The sequence below is a fragment of the Hippopotamus amphibius genome, chromosome 10, assembly GCF_030028045.1.
Source record: "Hippopotamus amphibius kiboko isolate mHipAmp2 chromosome 10, mHipAmp2.hap2, whole genome shotgun sequence".
NCBI classification, from domain to species: Eukaryota; Metazoa; Chordata; class Mammalia; order Artiodactyla; family Hippopotamidae; genus Hippopotamus; species Hippopotamus amphibius.
Genome location: NC_080195.1, coordinates 105,886,953 through 105,907,016, shown reverse-complemented (window position 1 = coordinate 105,907,016; position 20,064 = coordinate 105,886,953). Strand labels below are relative to the sequence as shown.

At 41.9% G+C, this 20,064-nt stretch overlaps 1 protein-coding gene across 2 annotated transcripts in view; it reads right to left on the bottom strand.

Annotated features, from left to right (window-relative positions):
• Positions 1-454: 454 nt before the first annotated feature.
• Positions 455-20,064, bottom strand: part of IFNAR2 (interferon alpha and beta receptor subunit 2) — a 30,141-nt gene continuing 10,531 nt past the window's right edge. The window contains exons 3-9 of one of the 2 annotated variants that reach the window (XM_057696716.1): positions 19,401-19,442; positions 18,062-18,185; positions 16,577-16,749; positions 14,192-14,352; positions 12,089-12,257; positions 6,613-6,743; positions 455-1,942 (exon numbers count right to left, since the gene is read on the bottom strand). In XM_057696716.1, coding sequence (XP_057552699.1) covers positions 1,238-1,942; positions 6,613-6,743; positions 12,089-12,257; positions 14,192-14,352; positions 16,577-16,749; positions 18,062-18,185; positions 19,401-19,442 — 1,505 coding nt within the window. In that variant the 3' untranslated portion in view covers positions 455-1,237. The remainder of the gene's footprint in view (positions 1,943-6,612; positions 6,744-12,088; positions 12,258-14,191; positions 14,353-16,576; positions 16,750-18,061; positions 18,186-19,400; positions 19,443-20,064) is intronic. The other variant, XM_057696717.1, reaches the window with a different exon arrangement.

The window sequence follows — 20,064 nt, the reverse complement described above, 5'->3', positions numbered from 1 at the left end:
TCAAATAAACTGATTTTTAAAGCACTCCATTAGCAAATCCAATTTGAGAGGGTCTTTGCCATAACTCCCCCCTCCCCCCAGGGAAAGCAACAACACAAAACCAAGTCATTTATTTGGCAATGATCGTTTCCCTCACAAGCCTGCTGAGAAAGGCTTAATTCCTCTTTTTCAGCTTTGTAGGGGTGAGGCTGGAAAACCCAGAGCAGGGTAAGAACCCGGTGATCTATGACACCGCTTGACGTCTGTCGCTAGAACACTCCCCACGAACGCGAAGGCAGGGCGGCAGAATGTGCCTTTGGCCCCCACAGGCCACCGCATAGAGTCAGAAGGAGGTTTGTGCAACCTGGAGATGCCAGCCGAACCACACATCAGCTGCATATACATCCTGTCTAATAAGAAACAACTCTGAAGACATTCTCAAGTTTATATTAAAAAGTTTTATTTTTTTATCAACCTCCATTATACAAAATTAAATCTTAAAATATGACACAGATTCTATCCCTCTCCCTTATGCAAATGTTCCTGTATTAGTTACCTGCCCCCCACTAGAGTTATTTACATGTGGTCTGTCTTCCTCAATCAGACTGAGGAGGGCTGGACCAGGGGCTGTGAGTTGAATTCTCAAGAGCGTAGGTGACGGAATAACATCTGGGAGGTACCCAAGACTCGGCTGGACCTTGCCTACCTCCAACCCAATCCGGAGCATGTGCTTCTGTTTCCTTGTGCGTGCCCTTCCTTTCTCTCCGGCAGCCCGCTCCTCTTTCTCTGCTGCTTTCCTGCTCTTTCCTGGAGCCTGTGGAAAACACTGCTGACTGCTCCTGCTATAAACCCTGCCTTCCTTTTCTCTCCCTACTCCACTCTGGCCCAATTTAATAATTTCCCAGAAATCTTATAGGGCCCTGGAGCACTCCCTGAAAGCCAAAGGGAACCTTGTTCTTTACTCAAGGAAACATGAGGCAGAAACAGACATCCATGACAGTAAAGAGAATGGGTAGGGCATCTTCCCTTCAAGGCAAATCACTTTGAACAGGTCAACAACGCACTGAATAATACCAGAGTACTTTGTTTCCCACCTTCCCTTCCCCCAGACTGGGAATTTGCATAGATGATGCCACCAGTCTCCTACACCTTCCTTCGGAGAAAACTTGGGAGAACCCGAAGGAGCAAGTGACGGTGCTGGGAGGGAGAGTCCTGGAGGTAGCATGTGTCCAAGTGAATTAAATATTCCTAGATTCATTCACCTCATTACATAACCATCCCCGATGTCAACATCCGACTCGGAACTGTCACTTTTATCAGAAGAATTATCTTCAGGCCACGGGGACTCTGCAGAGGGGCCAGGGAAGGGCAGCTGTGTCCCTTCTCCACTGGCCACCAGCAGGCTTGATTCTGCCTCGTCGGGGTTCTCTAGCACAACTGTCTCTTCTGGATGAGATGGTAACATCCGAGGGACTTCTGAGTCGTCGTCGTCCTCCAGGGCCCTGATGCACACAGAATTCAGATCCACATTGAAGAGAATTCTGTCCCCAGACTCCTCCGTGGAGCTACTCTCCTCCTTGGAAACGGGGTCCTGCAGCAGGTTCCCTCTCCCCTGGTAGTCCCCACTTGTGCATTCCGACTGCCAGGGGCCTGGCCCTGGTGCCGTTGGGGCCTCAGGGTCAGCCTCAGGCTCGGGCAGGTCAGGCGCCTCAGCGGCTGGGTCACTGCAGTCCTCCAAGGTGGCCAAGGACGTGGAGGTGGGACACAGCCTGCCCGTTAGTCCGTGCTTGGTGTAACCACCTTCGCTTTCTTGGGGCGCTGCTTCCTTATCGCTGTCACTTTCATCATCATAATCATAATTCCACACTTTCTTCTTTCTGTTGATGTGAATGACCTCCACGGCAGCCACTTTTTCCAGTGGAGGCAGCCCGGGAAATACCCAGACTGACCATTTATAAAAATTCTTTAAAAAAAAAAAAAGAGAGAGAGAGACAGAGAGAGAGTCTATCAATTCTGGGTGTTCTTTATTTTTTGATGTAATAAAACGTAATGAGGTTATCTACTCAGTGATGACAACAGCAGCAACAATAATATCTAATGGTTATGTAGTGTCTGCTATTCCCAAGGCACTGCTTTTAGTAATCGACATGTTCTAATTCATTTTAACCCCTCTAAGAAGTAGGCTTACTAGTCTTACCCCCACTTTACAGATGAAAAAACGAGGCAGAGAGGTTAAGAAACTTGCCCAAGTTTCAGGAATACTAAGTGGTGGAGGCTGGACTTCAAGCTGCCTGCAGCAGAGACTAGCCCACTCCTTCCTACTGCTGTCCCCTCGCTGCTTCTTGCTGGTCAGGGGAATCTATCCATGTAGGCTGAACAGATTTCAACCCTGGATTGCTGACATTCTTAAGGGCGTCAAGGAACTGCGAGCAAGGAGAGATTCTAGGGAGCCAATTCCACTGGGGTCAAAGCCCTCTGGACTGGAGGATCTTAAAGATGCAGGGGACCCCTAAAGGGTCAGAGATGAGAAGGGCAGGGAGACTGGTGCTTGCTCTGATCCAGCACATCCAGGGCACAGCAGATGAGGTGGGCTAAGGAGACTGGCTACAATGGGGTCACGGTGAGGAGGGAGGTCACAAGATTCCTTTCACAGACCCGGCATCATCACTGACATCCTCCTCCTCTCTATTTTCTTGCTCAGGCTGCCCAATTTGACAAGCCTACTCTTCCCTGACTCTATCCAGACCTAGCCTTGGGGAGAATTGTTCTGCTGGGTTGTTCATCATTTTTCTTATTGATTTATAGGGGCTCTTTGTATAATCCAGATACTAATTATTTGTTGATTATTTATGCTACATGTATTTCCCCCCAGTCTGTGGTTTAACGTTTACTCTCTTTATGATGACATTTGATGGAAAGAAATTCTCAATTTTAATATAAGAAGATGCATCAATTTTCTTTCTTCATGGTTTCTGCTGAATCTTTCTTACCCAAAAGTAAGAATCTCCTAGATTGCCTTCCAAAACATTTAACAGTTTTGCCTTTCACATTACAATCTTTAATATGCCTGAAACTGATGTTTGTGTTATGGTGTGAGGTAGGGACCCAATTGCATTCTTCCCCATGTAGATAACATTAGTGCTCTGTCAATCCTTTCCCCACTGCAGTTCCTACTTGTCATCAGTCACGTTCCCACATATGTGGGTCTGTCGCTGGGCTCCCCATATGACTAGATCTTTGTTAATGCCTTTCAATAAGGTTTGATAATTTTCTTCACAATGGGCTTGTGACAACTTCTGTTAGATTTCTTCCTTAAATGTTTTAAAAATATATTTTTTATTACTAATGTAATGGTATTTAAAAAACTGTATGATTATTCACTTAAATTGAACAATTCCATTTAACTATGATTCCAAGTTCAAAGCCAGGTAAAACTAATCTATGCTGTTAGTAATCAGGAGAGTGGTTACCCTGGGTGTGGGCAGTGACTACAAGGCAGAAGAAAGACTTCTGGGGAGGCTGGTCATGTCATGTTTTCTTTCTTGATCTGGGTGTGAGTGATGTGGGTATGTTGAGTTTGTGAATATTCACAGAACTTTTTGCTATATTTGCATACTTAATTTCTTGAATGTTGAAAAGCAACTTATATAAAAACATATTTATTTTGTAAGTGATTGTTGCTAGCATATAAAAATGCAATTATTTTGTGTTACAACATTGCTAAACGTATTACTCCTAGTAATTTGTCTCTAGATTCTGAATTTCTTACTTAGCCAGTCACATCCTCTATAAATTATCTTTGTTTCTACCCCCATTTTTTCAAACCTTAAGCTCCATGAGGGCACATTTTTGTTTGTTTTACTCACATCTAGATCCCCAGCACCTATAACATGTGGACGTACAGTAAATACACAACACACATTTGTTAAATGCAAAAGAGGAGAAGGGGGGAGGGGAGGGGAGGGGAGGGGAAGGGAGGGGGATGGGGAGAAGAAGAAAAGACAATGTTTAAAATTTTTAACATCTGTTCTTGGTCAAACATACATGCACAAACATACGAGACCCAGGGTGTTCTGTTTCACTGTTCCTAGAGTTTATACATAAACATAGAGTAACATTTTTTTCAGTGGAGAAACAGTAGATAGACACAAGACAACAACACCCCCTGTCATTACTTGGAGTTAATATAATAACAGGTATACATATAATTGGTATATAATTTGGGTGCATTTTAAGGATGGGAAGAGCTCCGGGGAAATCCGGGAGGAGGGTTAGTAATGAGTTTAGGTAATTTAGGCAGAAGATTATCTAGCAGGTGATGGGTGTGGTGCTAGGGGCCTTTATATCTCAAGGCTGCATAAGAAATATGAGTTGGAGTGGGATTTCCCTAGGACCTCAAGGCCAAAGCAACACGTGGCCAACAGAAGAGATGGAGTGAAGGCTGAGAGTAAACCTGCAACTGAACCCTAACATAAAAGATTCAAAGGATACATTGTTAACAATACAAACATAAAAGTTACACTGATAGATTAAAAACCAACCATTCTTGCAAGACAGGGATCACAGTGGGGATGAAATCCCACACAGAGCCATTTACTTCTCATAAGCTACAGCCAAAGACCATCTAGGTTCAAATACTAACTGTAATTAAAAACACCAAAAGCACCCCTCCCCCCAAACAATCCCTCCCCCAACCCAACCTGAACAAATAGGAACATGAAAAAGAAGAGTGTGTCAGCCATAACAAAGAATGAAATAATGCCATTTGCAAAAACTTGGACAGACCTAGAGATTATCATATTAACTAAAGCAAGTCATAGAGAAAGGCAAATAACATATGCTATGACTTATTTGCAGAATCTTAAAAAAGTGATACAAATGAATTTATTTACAAAACAGAAGTAGACTCAAAGACATAGAACACAAACTTATGGTTACCAAAAGGGAAAGGAGGGGTGGGAAGAGATAAATTAGGAATTTGGGATTAATATATACATATTTTTGTGTATAAAGTAAGTAAACAACAAGGACCTACTGTATAGCACAGGGAACTACATTCAATATCTTGTAATAACCTATAATGGAAAAGAATCTGAAAAAGAAATATATATATATATATATATATACACATACATGCACACACACATACACATATATATATGATCATATATATATATGATCTGAAAAAAGAATATATATATATATAATGGAAAAGAATCTGAGACAGAATATAACTGAATCACTTTCTGTACACCTGAAACTAACACAACATTGTAAATAAACTATACTTCAATTAAAAAAAATTTAAAGAAACAAAAGAAATTAAGAAAAGAAAAAGAAGACTACACTTTTATCACCTGTGGAGGGATATTTATCTGTGGCTGTTAAAATACTAGAAGAAGAAGAAGGTGAATGAGTTCAAACATAGAAAAGTAAGATATTTCTGAATCACTTCTCATGTAGAAGGAAAGCGACATGATAGGGAAAATGAAAAATGATGGGCAAAGTGGTTGAGTCAAAACATGTGAGGAGGCTTTAGAAATATGTAAGATCAATACCCAGACTTGGCTGAGTGCTAAAGGCTCTGAACAGGAAGAGTGTGCCTCAGAAGCACAGAGAAAACACGAAGACAAAGCGGCTGGTTTCACTACCAATGAACATAAATAAGAGAAAGTCTGGAGGACCATTATACTGTGATGAATGAACAAATGTACAAAAAATGATTGATTAATGTCAGCAGAGCTTTGGAGCAAGGTGTCTGCCTCTATGTTTCAACTAGCATTATAAGTTAATTCTTTATATTTTTATATAAGATAAACTCATTTTGTGTGTCTATTCCATGGAAGTAATCCAAATGAAAAAGACAACCTGTATAAAAACGTTCATTGCATTATTCATAATGGCCAAAGAAAGAAATGAAAGGAAAAGAAGTGAAAAAGAAATCAAACCAAATGCTGTACAGCTGAGAAATTATTAAGGGGAAAAAGGAGACATTAATAACAATGGAGGACTTCCCTGGTGGTGCACTGGTTAAGAATCCACCTGCCAATGCAGGAGACAGGGGTCCTAGCCCTAGTCCGGGAAGATCCCACATGCTGTGGAGCAACTAAGCCCGGGCGCCACAGCTACTGAGCCGGCACTCTAGAGCCTGCGAGCCACAATTACTGAGCCTGCATGCCACAAGTACTGAAGCCCGCAGGCCTAGAGCCCGTGCTCCGCAACAGGAGAAGCCACCCCAATGAGAAGCGCACGCACCACAATGAAGAGTAGCCCCTGCTCGCCACAACTAGAGAAAGCCCGCACAGCAACGAAGACCCAATGTAACCAAGAAAGAAAGAAAGAAAGAAAGAAAGAATGAAAGAAAGAGAGAAAGAATTTCCATATATTTAAAAAACAACAACAACAACAAATGGAACACTATGTGATTATTGAAAATTGCATGGGGACAAAGTATAAAAAGAAAGAAAATGCAAAATAGAGGTTTATAGGGATGGAAAAGAGCCCAGAGTGATAAAACACCTTGAAATTTTGAGACAATGGGATTTCTTTCTGTGAAAATATTTTAAGTGTACAATAAAAATTCTTAAGTTAAAATGAAAAATAAAGACAGAAATTAAAAAAAAAAATACGTACCAAAACTTTCGGGAAATTACTTCTTAAGCATATGTAACCAATCCGTTTCAGCATCACCAGGGTGCTTATGAAGGCAACAGTTATTAAAAACAGAGTAACTACTCCTCCTATGGTGGCAGATTCTGATAACTCTGTGGATGAAAAATTTAATGGCTTTATTTCAAAATAAATCCAATGAACAACTGCATTGATCTGGCAGGGGAGGGGCTTATCAAGGGGGCAAAAGTTGGAACAACTGTTGTTAAATACCAAAGAACAGAAAGTAATCCAAATATACATTTTTAAAAAGTGATAAAAATTCAGTTTTTAAAAGTAAAATTTCTTCCAGTTGGTAATTATGCTCTATAAACTGCACTGTTCAATATGGTAGCCGTTAGCCACATATGACCATTTAAATGTAAATTATCAAAATTAAAAAAAAACCCAGCTGTTTCTGAGTCAAACTAGCCAGGTCTCCAATGCTCAATAGGCAGAGTTAGCATGCACTGCAGGCAGGAAGGAGTGGAAAAGGGGAGTTTGTCTGAAGAAAGCAACTGGGTCACTCTGAAGCGGGACTTTGGCCATGTCAGGACCCAAGATCAGGGCGCTGTAGAACTTGCTTTGTCCCATTATGAGTTCCCCTTTAGTTTCTTGTCAAAATTACTTTTGGAAAATTTCCATTTTCTGAATGAAAATAGCTTTTTTCCATAAGTCCAATTGGACTGAGAAGAAATCAGTAGTTACATCACTAAGGCTCTCTTAAATTTTCAGAAAGACTTTTATTAATATTAATCCTATAACCATAGCCTTGGGCAAAACAATTACAGGAGAGAAAAAAGTAAAGATGGCTCATATATTTTTAAAGTTTTTCAAAAGGTTAAAGAATGAACAGAAAGAAACTCAGTGAAGATCTGAACGTTTAGATGGCAGATTCATGAAACCCTTTCATTCCCACCAAGAATGAATGGGCCATCACCAAAAATCTACAAACAACACATGCTGGAGAGGGTGTGGGGAAAAGGGAACCCTCCTACACTGCTGGTGGGAATGTAAATTGTAACAGCCATTATGGAGAACAGTATGGAGGTTCCTTACAAAACCAAAAATAGAGCTACTGTATGATCCAGCAATCCCACTCCTGGGCATATAACCGGAGAAAACCATAATTAGAAAAGGTACATGCACCCAACATTTCTTGAAACACTATTTACAATAGCCAGGACATGGAAGCAACCTACATGTCCATCGACAGAGGAATGGATAAAGAAGATGTGGTACATATATACAATGGAATATCATTCAGCCTTAAAGAGGAACGAAATAATGCCATTTGCAGCAACATGGATGGATCTAGAGATTGTCATACTGAGTGAGGTAAGTCAGACAGAAAAAGACAAAAATCATATGATATTGCTTATATGTAGAATCTAAAAAAAGGCACAAATGAATTTATCCACAAAACAGAAATAGAGTCACAGATGTAAAAAACAAACTTACAGTTACTAGAGGGAAAGGAGGGAAAATTGGGAGATTGGGATTGACATGTACACACTACTGTATATAAAAGACAACTAATAAGGACCTACTGTACAGCACAGTGAACTCTACTAAATACTCTGTAAAAACCCATATGGGAAAAAAATCTAAAAAAGAGTGGATATATGTATATGTATAACTGATTCACTTTGCTGTCACACCTGAAACTAACACAACATTGCAAATCAACTATATTCCAGTTAAAGAAAATGAATGAAGGCATGTTTCATCAATGGCAATTCTAGAATCGGATCTAGCCATAAAGGCACATCTTTATAATACAAAATTCTTACACGTATAGAGCTTACATCCCTGAAGAGGATTCTGTGAACCAAAGTGATTTCTTTGGAGAAGCAATGTCTTGGGATTGTGACCCATGTGTCCACCTCTCCTCCTGCCCCAGTGAGTCACTTGAATTAGACTTTTGGTTTTGGCTCTGCTTCTAGGGAATATAAACAAGACGCCACCCTATCTAAAAGAGACCTACCATCCTCTACCTGAAATTTCCCCCCCACCCCACCCTTTCTGAGTAATTTTTCTCCATGGTACTTACCATCACTTAACACACAATATATTTTATATTTTAATCTTTTTTTCCTGTCTCCCAATACAAACTCTATAAGCTCAGGAATTTTTATCTGTTTTATTCACTGCTGTATCTCCAGTATCTGGAAGAGAATCTGGCACATAGTAGGCCCCTGATAAATATCTGTCAAATGGACAAGCACAGCTTTCCCTTGGGACCTTGTTGAAAAAAGCCAATCAATTAGTTTAAGGTTTGACAAAGGGGAGGCATTTCTCCAGCTCTCTGGACTAAATCCGCCCTTATTTACTGCCTTAAGATACCAGTGTTCACCACTGAGTCCCAGTGAGTGAACTCTGGTCCCAGGTCATCCTTCAAGAATCCCCCATGATCCAAACCTACCTGGTCCCCAAGTCTGGCTAGTTAAGGGCGGTTCACATGGCCAGTTTGGACAGTGAGTTGGGGCCGCATTATCTGAACCTACTTGGTTCCTGACGTTTCAGACAAGAATTGGGACATGAAATATTTGGATAGTGAGGCATACCTGTACTTTGTCTCACTTAATGATAAAAGAATGGAGGTTGACAATATACAAAATGATGTGTTCACACCAAGGAAACATGAAGTGATGGGACAGCACGCTGCGGATGACCATTTCTTAGTGGGTGAAACAGAGAAAAGTCAAGGGAGACACTGAATCATCACAGAGTAAGGACATCAACTTCCAAAGAGGGAGGGTCTTCAGTCAGGCTTGGATTCACGTGAGCACAGACTGAGTTTCAGCAAACCACTGTCTGTCATGTCATATTACTAATCTGAGTTATTATTGCTGTGATATTGTGATTTATAATAAGAAGTACATATTTGGTCTTTGTCCCCAATTCTGAAACCTTTAGAATTTCCTAAGTGAGAAGAGCAAAGAAAATGAAAGGAGCATTTTTTGTTATTCATAACAAGCCCCTCTAGACCGCACTTGATTTATACTAAGGAGGTGACTTTTGGAAAGCCCCAGAGGATGGGCGCTGGTTGCCAGGGGAACCAACCCTGTAATTTAGAGAGTTGGAACTTTCAGGCCCACCCCTTGACCTCTGGGGAGGGGAGAAGGGGGAGGCTGAAGTAATTGCCAATGGCCAAGGATTTAATCAGTCACATCTACATAAGCCTCCTTAAAAACCCTAAATGATGGGTTTGGATAACTTCCAAATTGATGAACATATTGAGATGCTGAGAGGGTGGCATGCCTAGAGAGGGCACAGAAGTCCAAGCCCCTTCCCCCATACCTTGCCCTATGCATCTCTTCCTCCTGGCTATTCCTGGGTTGCAATCTTTTATAATAAACCAGGAATCTAGTAAGTAAACTGTTTTCCTGAGTTCTGTGAGCCAGTCTAGCAAATTATCAAAGCTGAGGAGGGATTGTGGGAATCTCTGATTTATAGCTGGTTGGTCAGAGACCACATGACAACTTGAACCTGTGACTGGGAGGGGGCAGTCTTGTGGGACTGAGCCCTTAACTTGTGGGATCTGACACTCTCTCCAAGGAGATGGTATCAGAATTGAGTTAAATTGTACGACCATGAGCTGATGTGGAAGAAGCGTTTGGTGTGGGGAGAAACTTCCACAGATTTGTAGTACAGAAGTATTCTGTGAACAGAGGCGAAATAATTTCTCCATTCAATTGGTTTCACAGTTGTTGTTTATAAGATCATGGTATAATAATAATAATAATAATAATAATAATAATAATAATATCTGGCCTTTGTCCCTGGTTCTTGGCACAGAATTTCAAAAACCCTTGGAATTCCCTCAGTGATAGGAGTTCCATTTTGGGGACCATATCTGAGTTTATGTTAACAAGCTGAACTTCTGGAAGTTCCTCTCTAGGGAGGGAGGGGAGAGGGACTGGAGATTTAATTAATCACCAATGGCTGATGATTTAAGTAGCCATGCCTACGTAATGAAACCCAATAAAAACTCTGGACAGTGAGGCTTGGGGAGATTCTGGTTGGTGAACATATCCAAGTATAGGGAGGGTGGTGCATCTGACTCTGCAAGGACAGAAAGTCCTGCACTCAGAACCTTCCAGACTATGTACCTCTTCATCTGGCTGCTCATCTGTATTCTTTATAATAAAATAGTAATAGTAATTGTAGCATTTTCCTGATTCCTATGAGTCATTCTAGTGAATTATGAAATCTGGGAACCTCTACAATTGTAAGCAAGTCAGACAGAAGGGTGGGTAGCCTGGGGACCTAGGACTTGTGTGGCAAGTTGTAGGACCTGTAGGACTTGCTGGCATCTGTAGTGGGGGCAGTCTTGTGGGACTGAGCCCCTTAACTTGTGGGTCCTGTGCTAACTTCTGGTAGTATCAGAAATGAACTAAATCTCTGGACACTTGGCTGATGTTGAGAATTGGTGTTAGAACACAAATACGTTAATTTGTTTCGGGTTTACATTTTTGTAGGCATGAAGAATCTATATGCAGTTTTAGGTTTGCCCATAGTTAACTGACATCATATAAATGATTTAAGCTAATGCCATGAAATACCTTTTCCTTTAAAATTGGCCTATGCATCATTTGACTTTGAGGAACACTGGAGAATAAAATCACACTGCCTGGGTAGCAGACACCAGGCACTTTGATGTGCCAGGTGCTGGTTAGTGGAGCTCACTTCATCCACAAACAAGCCACAGCACTTACAGTCACTTCTTTATAAATCTCACCTTATTTTATCTTTACCCTGGTAAATCAGAGCATTAAAGAAAATCTCACTGGGGTTGGGAAATTCAGAAAGGCTTCTTTGGAGGAGATTTTCATTTTTGGCAAAACAGTTGGAGACCTAGGGACTTCTTGAGAAAACAATCAGCAATGGATATTTCTAAGGCTGATGGACTGTTCTCCCTACAAATTCCTCCATTCGAAGCATGGGGAGCGTGCTGTTTCCTGTTCTGATGCCTTGGCCACAGAAGGGCTTTCAGCCTTCATAAATGACTAGCTCATCCACGCTGGCAAGTTTCTCTTTCATCCATGAGCTACAGCCAACCAGGCCACATCTATGAACCTCACCACATCCATCATTCTACCCTTGGATACCTCTGCAGGCAGTAGCTTCAGCAACCCAGCCTTCTCTAGCACTTGGCTTGAATAATGGCTAGGCTAAAGGCACACAGAACTGAACTTGATCCTGACTCCCTGAAATAAAAGCATTTCCACTTCAGGAGGATTTCTGATGTAAAAAGGAAGATACCTGATTGTCCCCATGCTGTGGCAACATGAGTGACTCCACCACACGGTGGAGACTGACCCCATAGAAAACATCTTTGTGATGTGCCCTTGTTGGAAGAAATACCTTTAGTGCTCCACGACCTCCAGATTCTTTTCTTTAAACAGGTTTTCCCTCAGAATAAAAGCAAAACATGAATTTTTAAGAAATGTCATACCTGATTCCCGTCCAAGTTTAAAGAGGGCACATTTTAAGGGAGACCTATTTATTTTTCTTGGCTCTTTCGGTTCAAAATAAACAGATACACAGTAGTTTGTGTTTGGAATTAACTTGTCGATGACATAATTGAAATTTTCAGTGATGTTTCCATTTATTTTGGGTTTATGCTGTAAAAATAAGCAAAAAAAATCAGTAAGACTTTTAAGTGAGAATTTCATTTAGAGGCAAGCCCTGAGAGAGTCTTTGGGGATTTGTCTTCGAATCTTAAACAGGGATAGGAATATCATAGGCTTGGCAAAGAAAAGTATTTAGAAGTTACATGGGGAAAGCAATTTATCACAAAACCACATATACGTGTATGAACACACATGCATGTGCGCTCACACACACAGACATTTTTAAACCATGAAATCTAGTCTAGCAACTTCCTTTTACAAATGAGGAGGGAAAAGTCCCAATGAGGAATAAAGGTCTCCATGATGCCATGTTTGCAATAAGATAACCTTACAAAAATAAGAAAATAAGATTATCCTATCTCATTAATGATATGTGTCCATACTCAGAAACTGCTTTTATACATATTAACTCATGTGATTATCAAAAGAGTCTGCAAAGTAGGCATTTTTGCCATTCCCCAGATGAGGAAACTGCAGCTCAGAGTGGTGAAATAACCTCCTCAAGGCCACACAGCTTATCTGTGGCAGAATTGAGGCTGAGGTCTAGTTTCCCTGCGCTCTCCCTAAAAACATCTTGCCTCTTCTTCCAGCTACATCTGTTCCACTTTAGAATTAAAGAGACGATCTGAAGGTTCTTTCATGAAGAATAACTTTTGTATAATGTTTTATAGTTTTCAAGTATATCCTCACCAATAGTTTTTTTTTTTTTAATAAATTTATGTATTTTATTGGGTCTTCATTGCTGCACACGGCCTTTCTCTAGTTGCGGCGAGTGGGGGCTACTCTTTGTTATGGTGCATGGACTCCTCATTGCGGTAGTTTCTCTTGTTGTGGAGCACGGGCTCTAGGTGTTTGGGCTTCAGTAGTTACAGCACACGGGCTCAGTGGTTGTGGTGCACAGGCTTAGTTGCTCCGCGGCATGTGGGATCTTCCTGGAGCAGCAATCGAACCCATGTCCCCTGCATTGGCAGGCGGATTCTTAACCACTGTGTGACCTAGGAAGTCCCTCACCAGTAGTTTTATAAGTGAAGGTTTCCACCAGCTCAAATACAGCCTTTTAAAATGGTATTTTTTGGGCTTCCTAGGTGGCGCAGTGGTTAAGAATCTGCCTGCCAATGCAGAGGTCACGGGTTTGATCCCAGCTCCAGGAAGATCCCACATGCCGCGAAGCAACTAAGCCCGTGTGCCAAAAAAAAAAAATAATAATAAAATAAAATAAAATGGTATTTTTCTGCAAGTTTCTGTTTGGAAGGAGGAGAAATTATTTTTTAACACCCCTCCCCCACAACAAACTAAAAGGTCATGCATGGCGAACAAACAATGAGGAAGAAAAGGGACAGGAATCAGAAGCAGTGTCATGGTGGGAGGGCTCTTGCCTCGAAGGGAAACTGCAAACCAGTCAGAGAGAGTCAGAACACCTGGGTTGCATATCTGGCCTGGTCATCGTGGTCATCGTGGTCATCGTGCAATCTTAAGTGTGCAGTGTTTGCTTCCTGTCTCACTGGAAGCTCCCTCCCCCTGTGACCTTGGACTCTGCTTCCCTCACTGTGACTCAGATGCACAGTCCCTGCTCCGAGCCAAGGCCAAGCCTTCTCGTGCTCGTGAGATTCCTCGCACTCTTATCTCCTCCAGGACGCTGCTTCCAGCACCTCCCCCCACTCCCCCCCATCCCCCCCAACATTCCCTCTGCATACGAACATGCTGTCATTTCTTCCATCTTAGACATTCCCTCCCTTGACCCCAATTTCCCCTCCAGCTACCACAGCATTTTTCTCCTTCCCTTTATAGGAAATCTATGGAGACTTCTTTCCTGAAGTCAGACCACACTGAAGCCCAGACCCTTCCATTTTAATTGTTCAAATTATTACAGATTTTTTTTTTGGCAATCTATTCATTGCCAACTCCGAACTGTTTTGACCACTTACCTTCTTAACAATCCCCCCTGATTGTTCTTCGATAAATTCTAAGTAAAATTGTAATTCTTCCGCATTTAGCATCTTCAGAGGGACAGACTGAAATTTCACAGTCACATTGATGTGGTCCGTAAAATCAACAATCTCAAACTCTGGTGGGTCCAAATACAGTGCTTAGAAAAGAAAACAAACCCCAAGGTCAGTCAATAAATAGCATAACCATAATGATACCATTGTCGAGATACAACCATATCTCTTTTACAACTGTCTTTTTAATTCCCCGTGGCCCTTGTTGAGCCATGGGTTATTTATTTTTTTTAATTGGTGAAAAACTGAGAACAATAAAACTGAAGTGATTTTTTTACTATTACCACAAGAAATGGAGGACAGATTTTGGGATGAAAGTCGGCATTTCCCCAATTTTCAGGTTGTATTCTAAACACAAGAGTGGAAATGACTTCTTTTCATATAATAATAATAATAATAATAATGATAAATAACCATTATAGAAATATCAGAAAATACAGATAGGCAATTGTCCCTGAATGTGGTTAATCCTCTTTTGTCTCTGCTGTACGTGTGTAAATACATCTATACATATAAAAACTGAACCAGTGTGCACACACACACACACACACATCTAAACTAAAATTAAGTAATTCTTACACTGTTTTGCATGGTGTATGTTTTCACTTATTTCATAAACATGTTAATGCATGTTTATCTGCATCATGAGCTGGCAAGCTATGGCCTGTGAGTTAGATTTTGCACAGCCTGTGAGTTCAGAATGGTTTTTATTTTTGAAAAGGGTTTGAACAAATGAAGGATATATGACAGAGACCATGCATGGCCCACAAAGTCCAAAGTGTTTCTTCTCTGGCCCTTTGTAGAAAGTCGCTGACTCTGATTCTTCATCATAACTTTTCACAGCTAATTCTTTTCCACTAAGCGGCTGTCCCATGATTTAACTGATTCACTCTTTTGAACATTTAGATTGGCTCTAATTTTTCTGAATAAAATCTATATATCAATGAGTATTAATAGAGTTCAATCTTTGCATTTGGCTGTAATCATCTCTTTTTTTTCATAAATTTATTATTTATTGGCTGAGTTGGGTCTTCGTTGCTGTGCGTGGGTTTTCTCTAGTTGCAGCGGGCAGGGGCTATTCTTCATTGTGGTGCAAGGGCTTATCTTTGTGGTGGCTTCTCTTATTGTGGAGCACGGGCTCTAGGCATGTGGGCATCAGTAGTTGTGGCACGCGGGCTCAATAGCTGTGGCTCGCTGGCTCTAGAGCGTAAGCGCAGCAGTTGTGGTGGACAGGCTTAGTTGCTCTGCTGCATGTGGGATCTTCCCGGACCAGGGATCAAACCCATGTCCCCTGCATTGGCAGGTGGATTCTTAACCACTGTGCCACCAGGAAAGCCCCAACGTATTTTTAATATTTACCATTTTGAGTCTTGAAAAATGATATCTCATGACTCTTTTAATATACATTCTTTAAAGGTCTACCATGTTCTATAAGTTGGGCTTTTCTTTCTTTTCTCTGTGGACACGCACACAAACAGGCAATTCCACAATTCCAGAGAATCTCGTAAGTATCTAAGTTTGCTACAGCAGGATTCAGTTGTCATCACTTTGCTAAGCATGTATGTGTAGTGTGTACACGCACAGCCTCTAATGAGGTGTTGAAGCTGAATCTTTCTCTTGGAAACAGGTTACAGATCAGGACACCAAAGAAGTGATGGAATCTGGCTGAGAGCCACTGTCAGCTGCTCTGGAGCTGTTAATCCAAGTGCCACAGGGAGCTGGCTCCAGTTGCAGGGAAAGAACGAGAGGGCAGACCCACTCCTGGGATCCAGTCTTCTCTGAGTCTGGGCCCCATGTGCACACACACCTGGGCGTTCACATGTGTAAGTGCTACTGGGTTCTGATCTGCGGGAGGGGCTGCAGTATCAAGAAAAACATTGGCCCAAAGAGTTGTGACAGCTCATGCAGGCATCTGAACCCTGTTCCCCACTTTGTGAAACAAAGCAAAAAGTAGCAGCTACTCTACACCAGCAATGAACACAACATTGTAAATCAACTGTACTTCAATAAAAAACAAATTCAAAAGAAAAGTAGCAGCTACTCCTGCCTGAATGCCTGCCTCATACAGGCATGGAGTCCTCATTTGCAAAGGACAGGTTATCATTCCACTTTTTTGGAGAAGAAAACGGAGGCTCAGAGAAGCAAAGTCACCACTCCACGGTTACTGAGCTAGGAGGTAGCAAGGCCAGGAGGTGAACCTTAGCCCCGCTGCTCTACAATACCTTGGCAGAACTTCCTACTTCCTGGCAAAGCAAATAACCGTGATCTTTGTGACGGTGATGATGAAGGTAATAAATGAGATCAACTCACCGTCTGTTGTCAGGAAGAAAGAGCCCATACAACTGACCAGAGCTCTGTTCCCTCGGAATCCAACCACTTTGGGGATGTACATCTCTGGCAGGTTTACCCACACATCTGTTAGGTCACAGAATGATCTTGTGATATTTGTACAGTCCCCAACGATCTTCATATCTTCTTGTTTACTTTGAAAGGCAAAGAAATGGTAAGAGAAAACTTCAGCATTCGTGTGACAAGAATGCATTAACCACAAGCCCCACTTCCACGTTCCTGCCTGGCTCTGCTCAGGTGTCCCCGTGTTGTCCTCTGCTCTCGCCACCTGATTTCAAATGGGACACCTCACCCCACCCCACCCCCTGCCTTGATCCCTCTTTTCTCTATTTTCCTTCATTCCCTTTGCTACCACCTGCCCCATTCTATCTTTGTTTACTGATCTCTCTGCCTATTTTCAGAATGCCTGTTCCAAGAGAGCAGGGATTTTGGTTCATGGTTTGACCCCTGACATGTAGGAGGTGCTCAGTAAACATCTGCTGGATGAATGAATGAGTAACTGTTGGGGGTTCATGACAGAGGCCCCAGATCTTCCTGCCCCTACAAGACAATCATGAATGCCCCTCCCTGAGACCCCCCCCCCCGGCTGAGGACCACATGGTCCAGTCCTAAGTCAGCCTAAGCTATACGGGGACAACACAGGCATCTGCCCTCTTGAGCTTCATAAAGGTGGGCAGGTGACACTTGACTGTCTCACGCAGGGAGAAACTTATGCCTTTAGCAGGTACCAAAGAGAAACCCACAAGAAGCCCTCCAGCCCTCCAAATAAACAACCAACAAAAGGACACTCCAAGGGGCTACTGGATTAAAGGAATGGCTTAGGAGGGTGACTGTCAGGCATGGGGAGAAAAGAGCCAAAGAGAGCTTTGTTCATCAGCTCGTGAGCCCTTGCAGCCACCCCTACGTGGGAGGATTAACACAGAGAGGCTGCGCTGTGTAGGCCAGGCTCACAGCGGGTTGGTGACCAAGCTAGACTTTGGACCTGGGCCTGTCCTACTCTGGGCCAGGCAGCTTTCTGATGTGCCACATTGCTCCCTGAGTAAAGAAAAGTAAAGACAACCCATCAATACGGTCACCGGATCTTTGGACTTCTGTCCTCGGAAAATGCAGCACTTTTCAACATCCAGACTTACTGAATTAGAGAAATAATTGTGAAAAATACACTCAATAATTATTTTGCTTCTGAAGCTTTAACCTGTAGAAATTGGCTTTGGTTCTAAATACAAGCTTTGTCAAAAATAACTTTGGGTTGTTAAAGTATTCAGTGTAATTAAAAATGGATGGGTCTTTTGTCTTTGGACTTGTAAAGCGCTGAATAAAACACCGAGATTGAGATGGGGGGAGAGAGAGAAAAGCTCTATCACAAGTAAGATCACCTCTTCCCCACTCCCCACATAATAGAAAGATAATAGATTTAGCAAGAGAAAAATGAAATGTCAAACCAACCTCGTGATGGTGTACCATAATGTATAGTGAGTTGGTACCACTGAATGGTTTTTTAATTCCCACGATAAGATTGACCGGAAATTTCGTAACGTCACATTTAAAGTGCAAGATTTATCGGAAAAATCTAAAGGGAGTAAGAGAAAAAATAAAAAGAAGCAAGGTTGAAATCTGGAACCCAGCATCACCTCTTGGCCACTGTTTAGACTGTCTTTTGGTATCTGGGGCCCCACACTTCCAGCACAGAAGCCCTCCCAAGAACCCTGGATTCTTGGAAACACAGAAGGAAATGGCTTTGCTGGACACCAGAAGTGAGCTAAGACAATTAATAAATGAGCAACACATTGTCAGGGAGGACAAGCTTAGGAAACAGGAACTCAGCCCTGTGTAAAGAGAATGTGGGCTCACCCAATTATCACGGACTCTCAGCAGCTCTTTGGCTCAAAATAATCTATGTCGTCCTGGGCCACCCCATCCTCTCAAGTCAACCTTTGACTCCTCCTCCAGTCCCCCCTAAGCAGCTCAGCCCATGGCAAGCTTTCCCTCCTCTGAATTTCGCACTGTGCTTATTCCCCATCACAGAGAGAAGGGGGAGAATGTGAGCTTAGATTGAACCTTCCATTTCATCCCCAAGCCTATGCTGAAGTAGGTGCTATTAACAGACCCATTTTACAGACTGTGAAATTGAGAAGTTGAGTTACACAGTGTTAGGTAGCTGGAAAGAGGCAGCAGCAAAGGAGACTTCACAGTTGCATTTGCCAAATCCTGCCTTATAAGGTTAAAGTTTCAAAGAGCATCTAAGTTTCCTGTGGTAGGACCTGGGCCTCTGATGTTTGGTTACCAAGTCCTCATCCCCCAGTGCTCATCACAAGGCTGGATACAAGTTTAATGCATAGTGATGTTTTGTGGACAGGTCTATATGTAGGTAAGAAATTTAGTTTAAAAAATGTATTTTCCCTTATATGGTACCATGTACCATGTACTAGATAACAGGTGGAAGAATACAAATTAATGGGAAGTTATGTCTGGGTGATTTTTTTTTTGGCACAGTCTGTGCCTCCTCATTCCTCTGCTAGTGAGAATACTGAGTTGACTATTCCTTTAAGGGGTTTAAAGATTAACTGTAGTGTTAATTTCTTATAACAGCTGTATGAGATAAATATGGAAACTGGAATTGACTAAATTCCCCTTTTACAGAGAAAGTATTTGAGGAAAAAGACAAACAAAATGGCAACAGATCTGGGGTTAGAAATCAAATTTCCCACATTTTTGATTTCTAAATGGTCGCTCCAACACTCTGACCCTTACACAAAATCTTGTGAAGCCAAGAAAAGTCTCTTACCGGGCAAAACATACGAAATGCCAAACACGAGGCTGATATGCACTGGGAAAAAGAAAAACATGTTAGAAAAGCAGGAACACTTTAGGTTCAATTTACGACTGCTGCTCTGAGTCTGGTGTTCTTCCACATCTATGTATTAATATTGTATTGGGGCTTTTCTTGTGCTCAAGAAAAAAGCTCAAGTGAATGGTTCTTAGAGAGCTGACTTTGGTATCAGCAGCACATCATCCAAGGATGTTTTGTCATGACTGGATCCAACATAAGATGTTTGGGAGTGGAGACTAGTAATGAGGGTTGGCTGGTTGAGGGACTGTCCTGAGAAGCAGACATCCGTTTGGAACAATTCTCAGAGTGTGAAAAAGCATGTTGCTTATTTAAAAACTTCCAAGGTAAAGATATTTACCAAGGTTGGTGGAGGAAGAGAGGTCTTGGTGATGGGAGGTGGGGATTCTCATTTGTTTTCTGGACGCCACCACGACTTGGGGATGGGCGGGCGGGTTATTGGCATTTGTAGCAGGGAACCAAGGCTGTCATATACTCTCCAATGCATGGCACTTCTCGAGGGAGAAGTGTCCTACTCACGGATCTCTTACCAATAAACTATGGAACAGATGATGCAGTGATACTGTATTAGAATCAAAAGAATGGTAAAGAAAAGGCACAA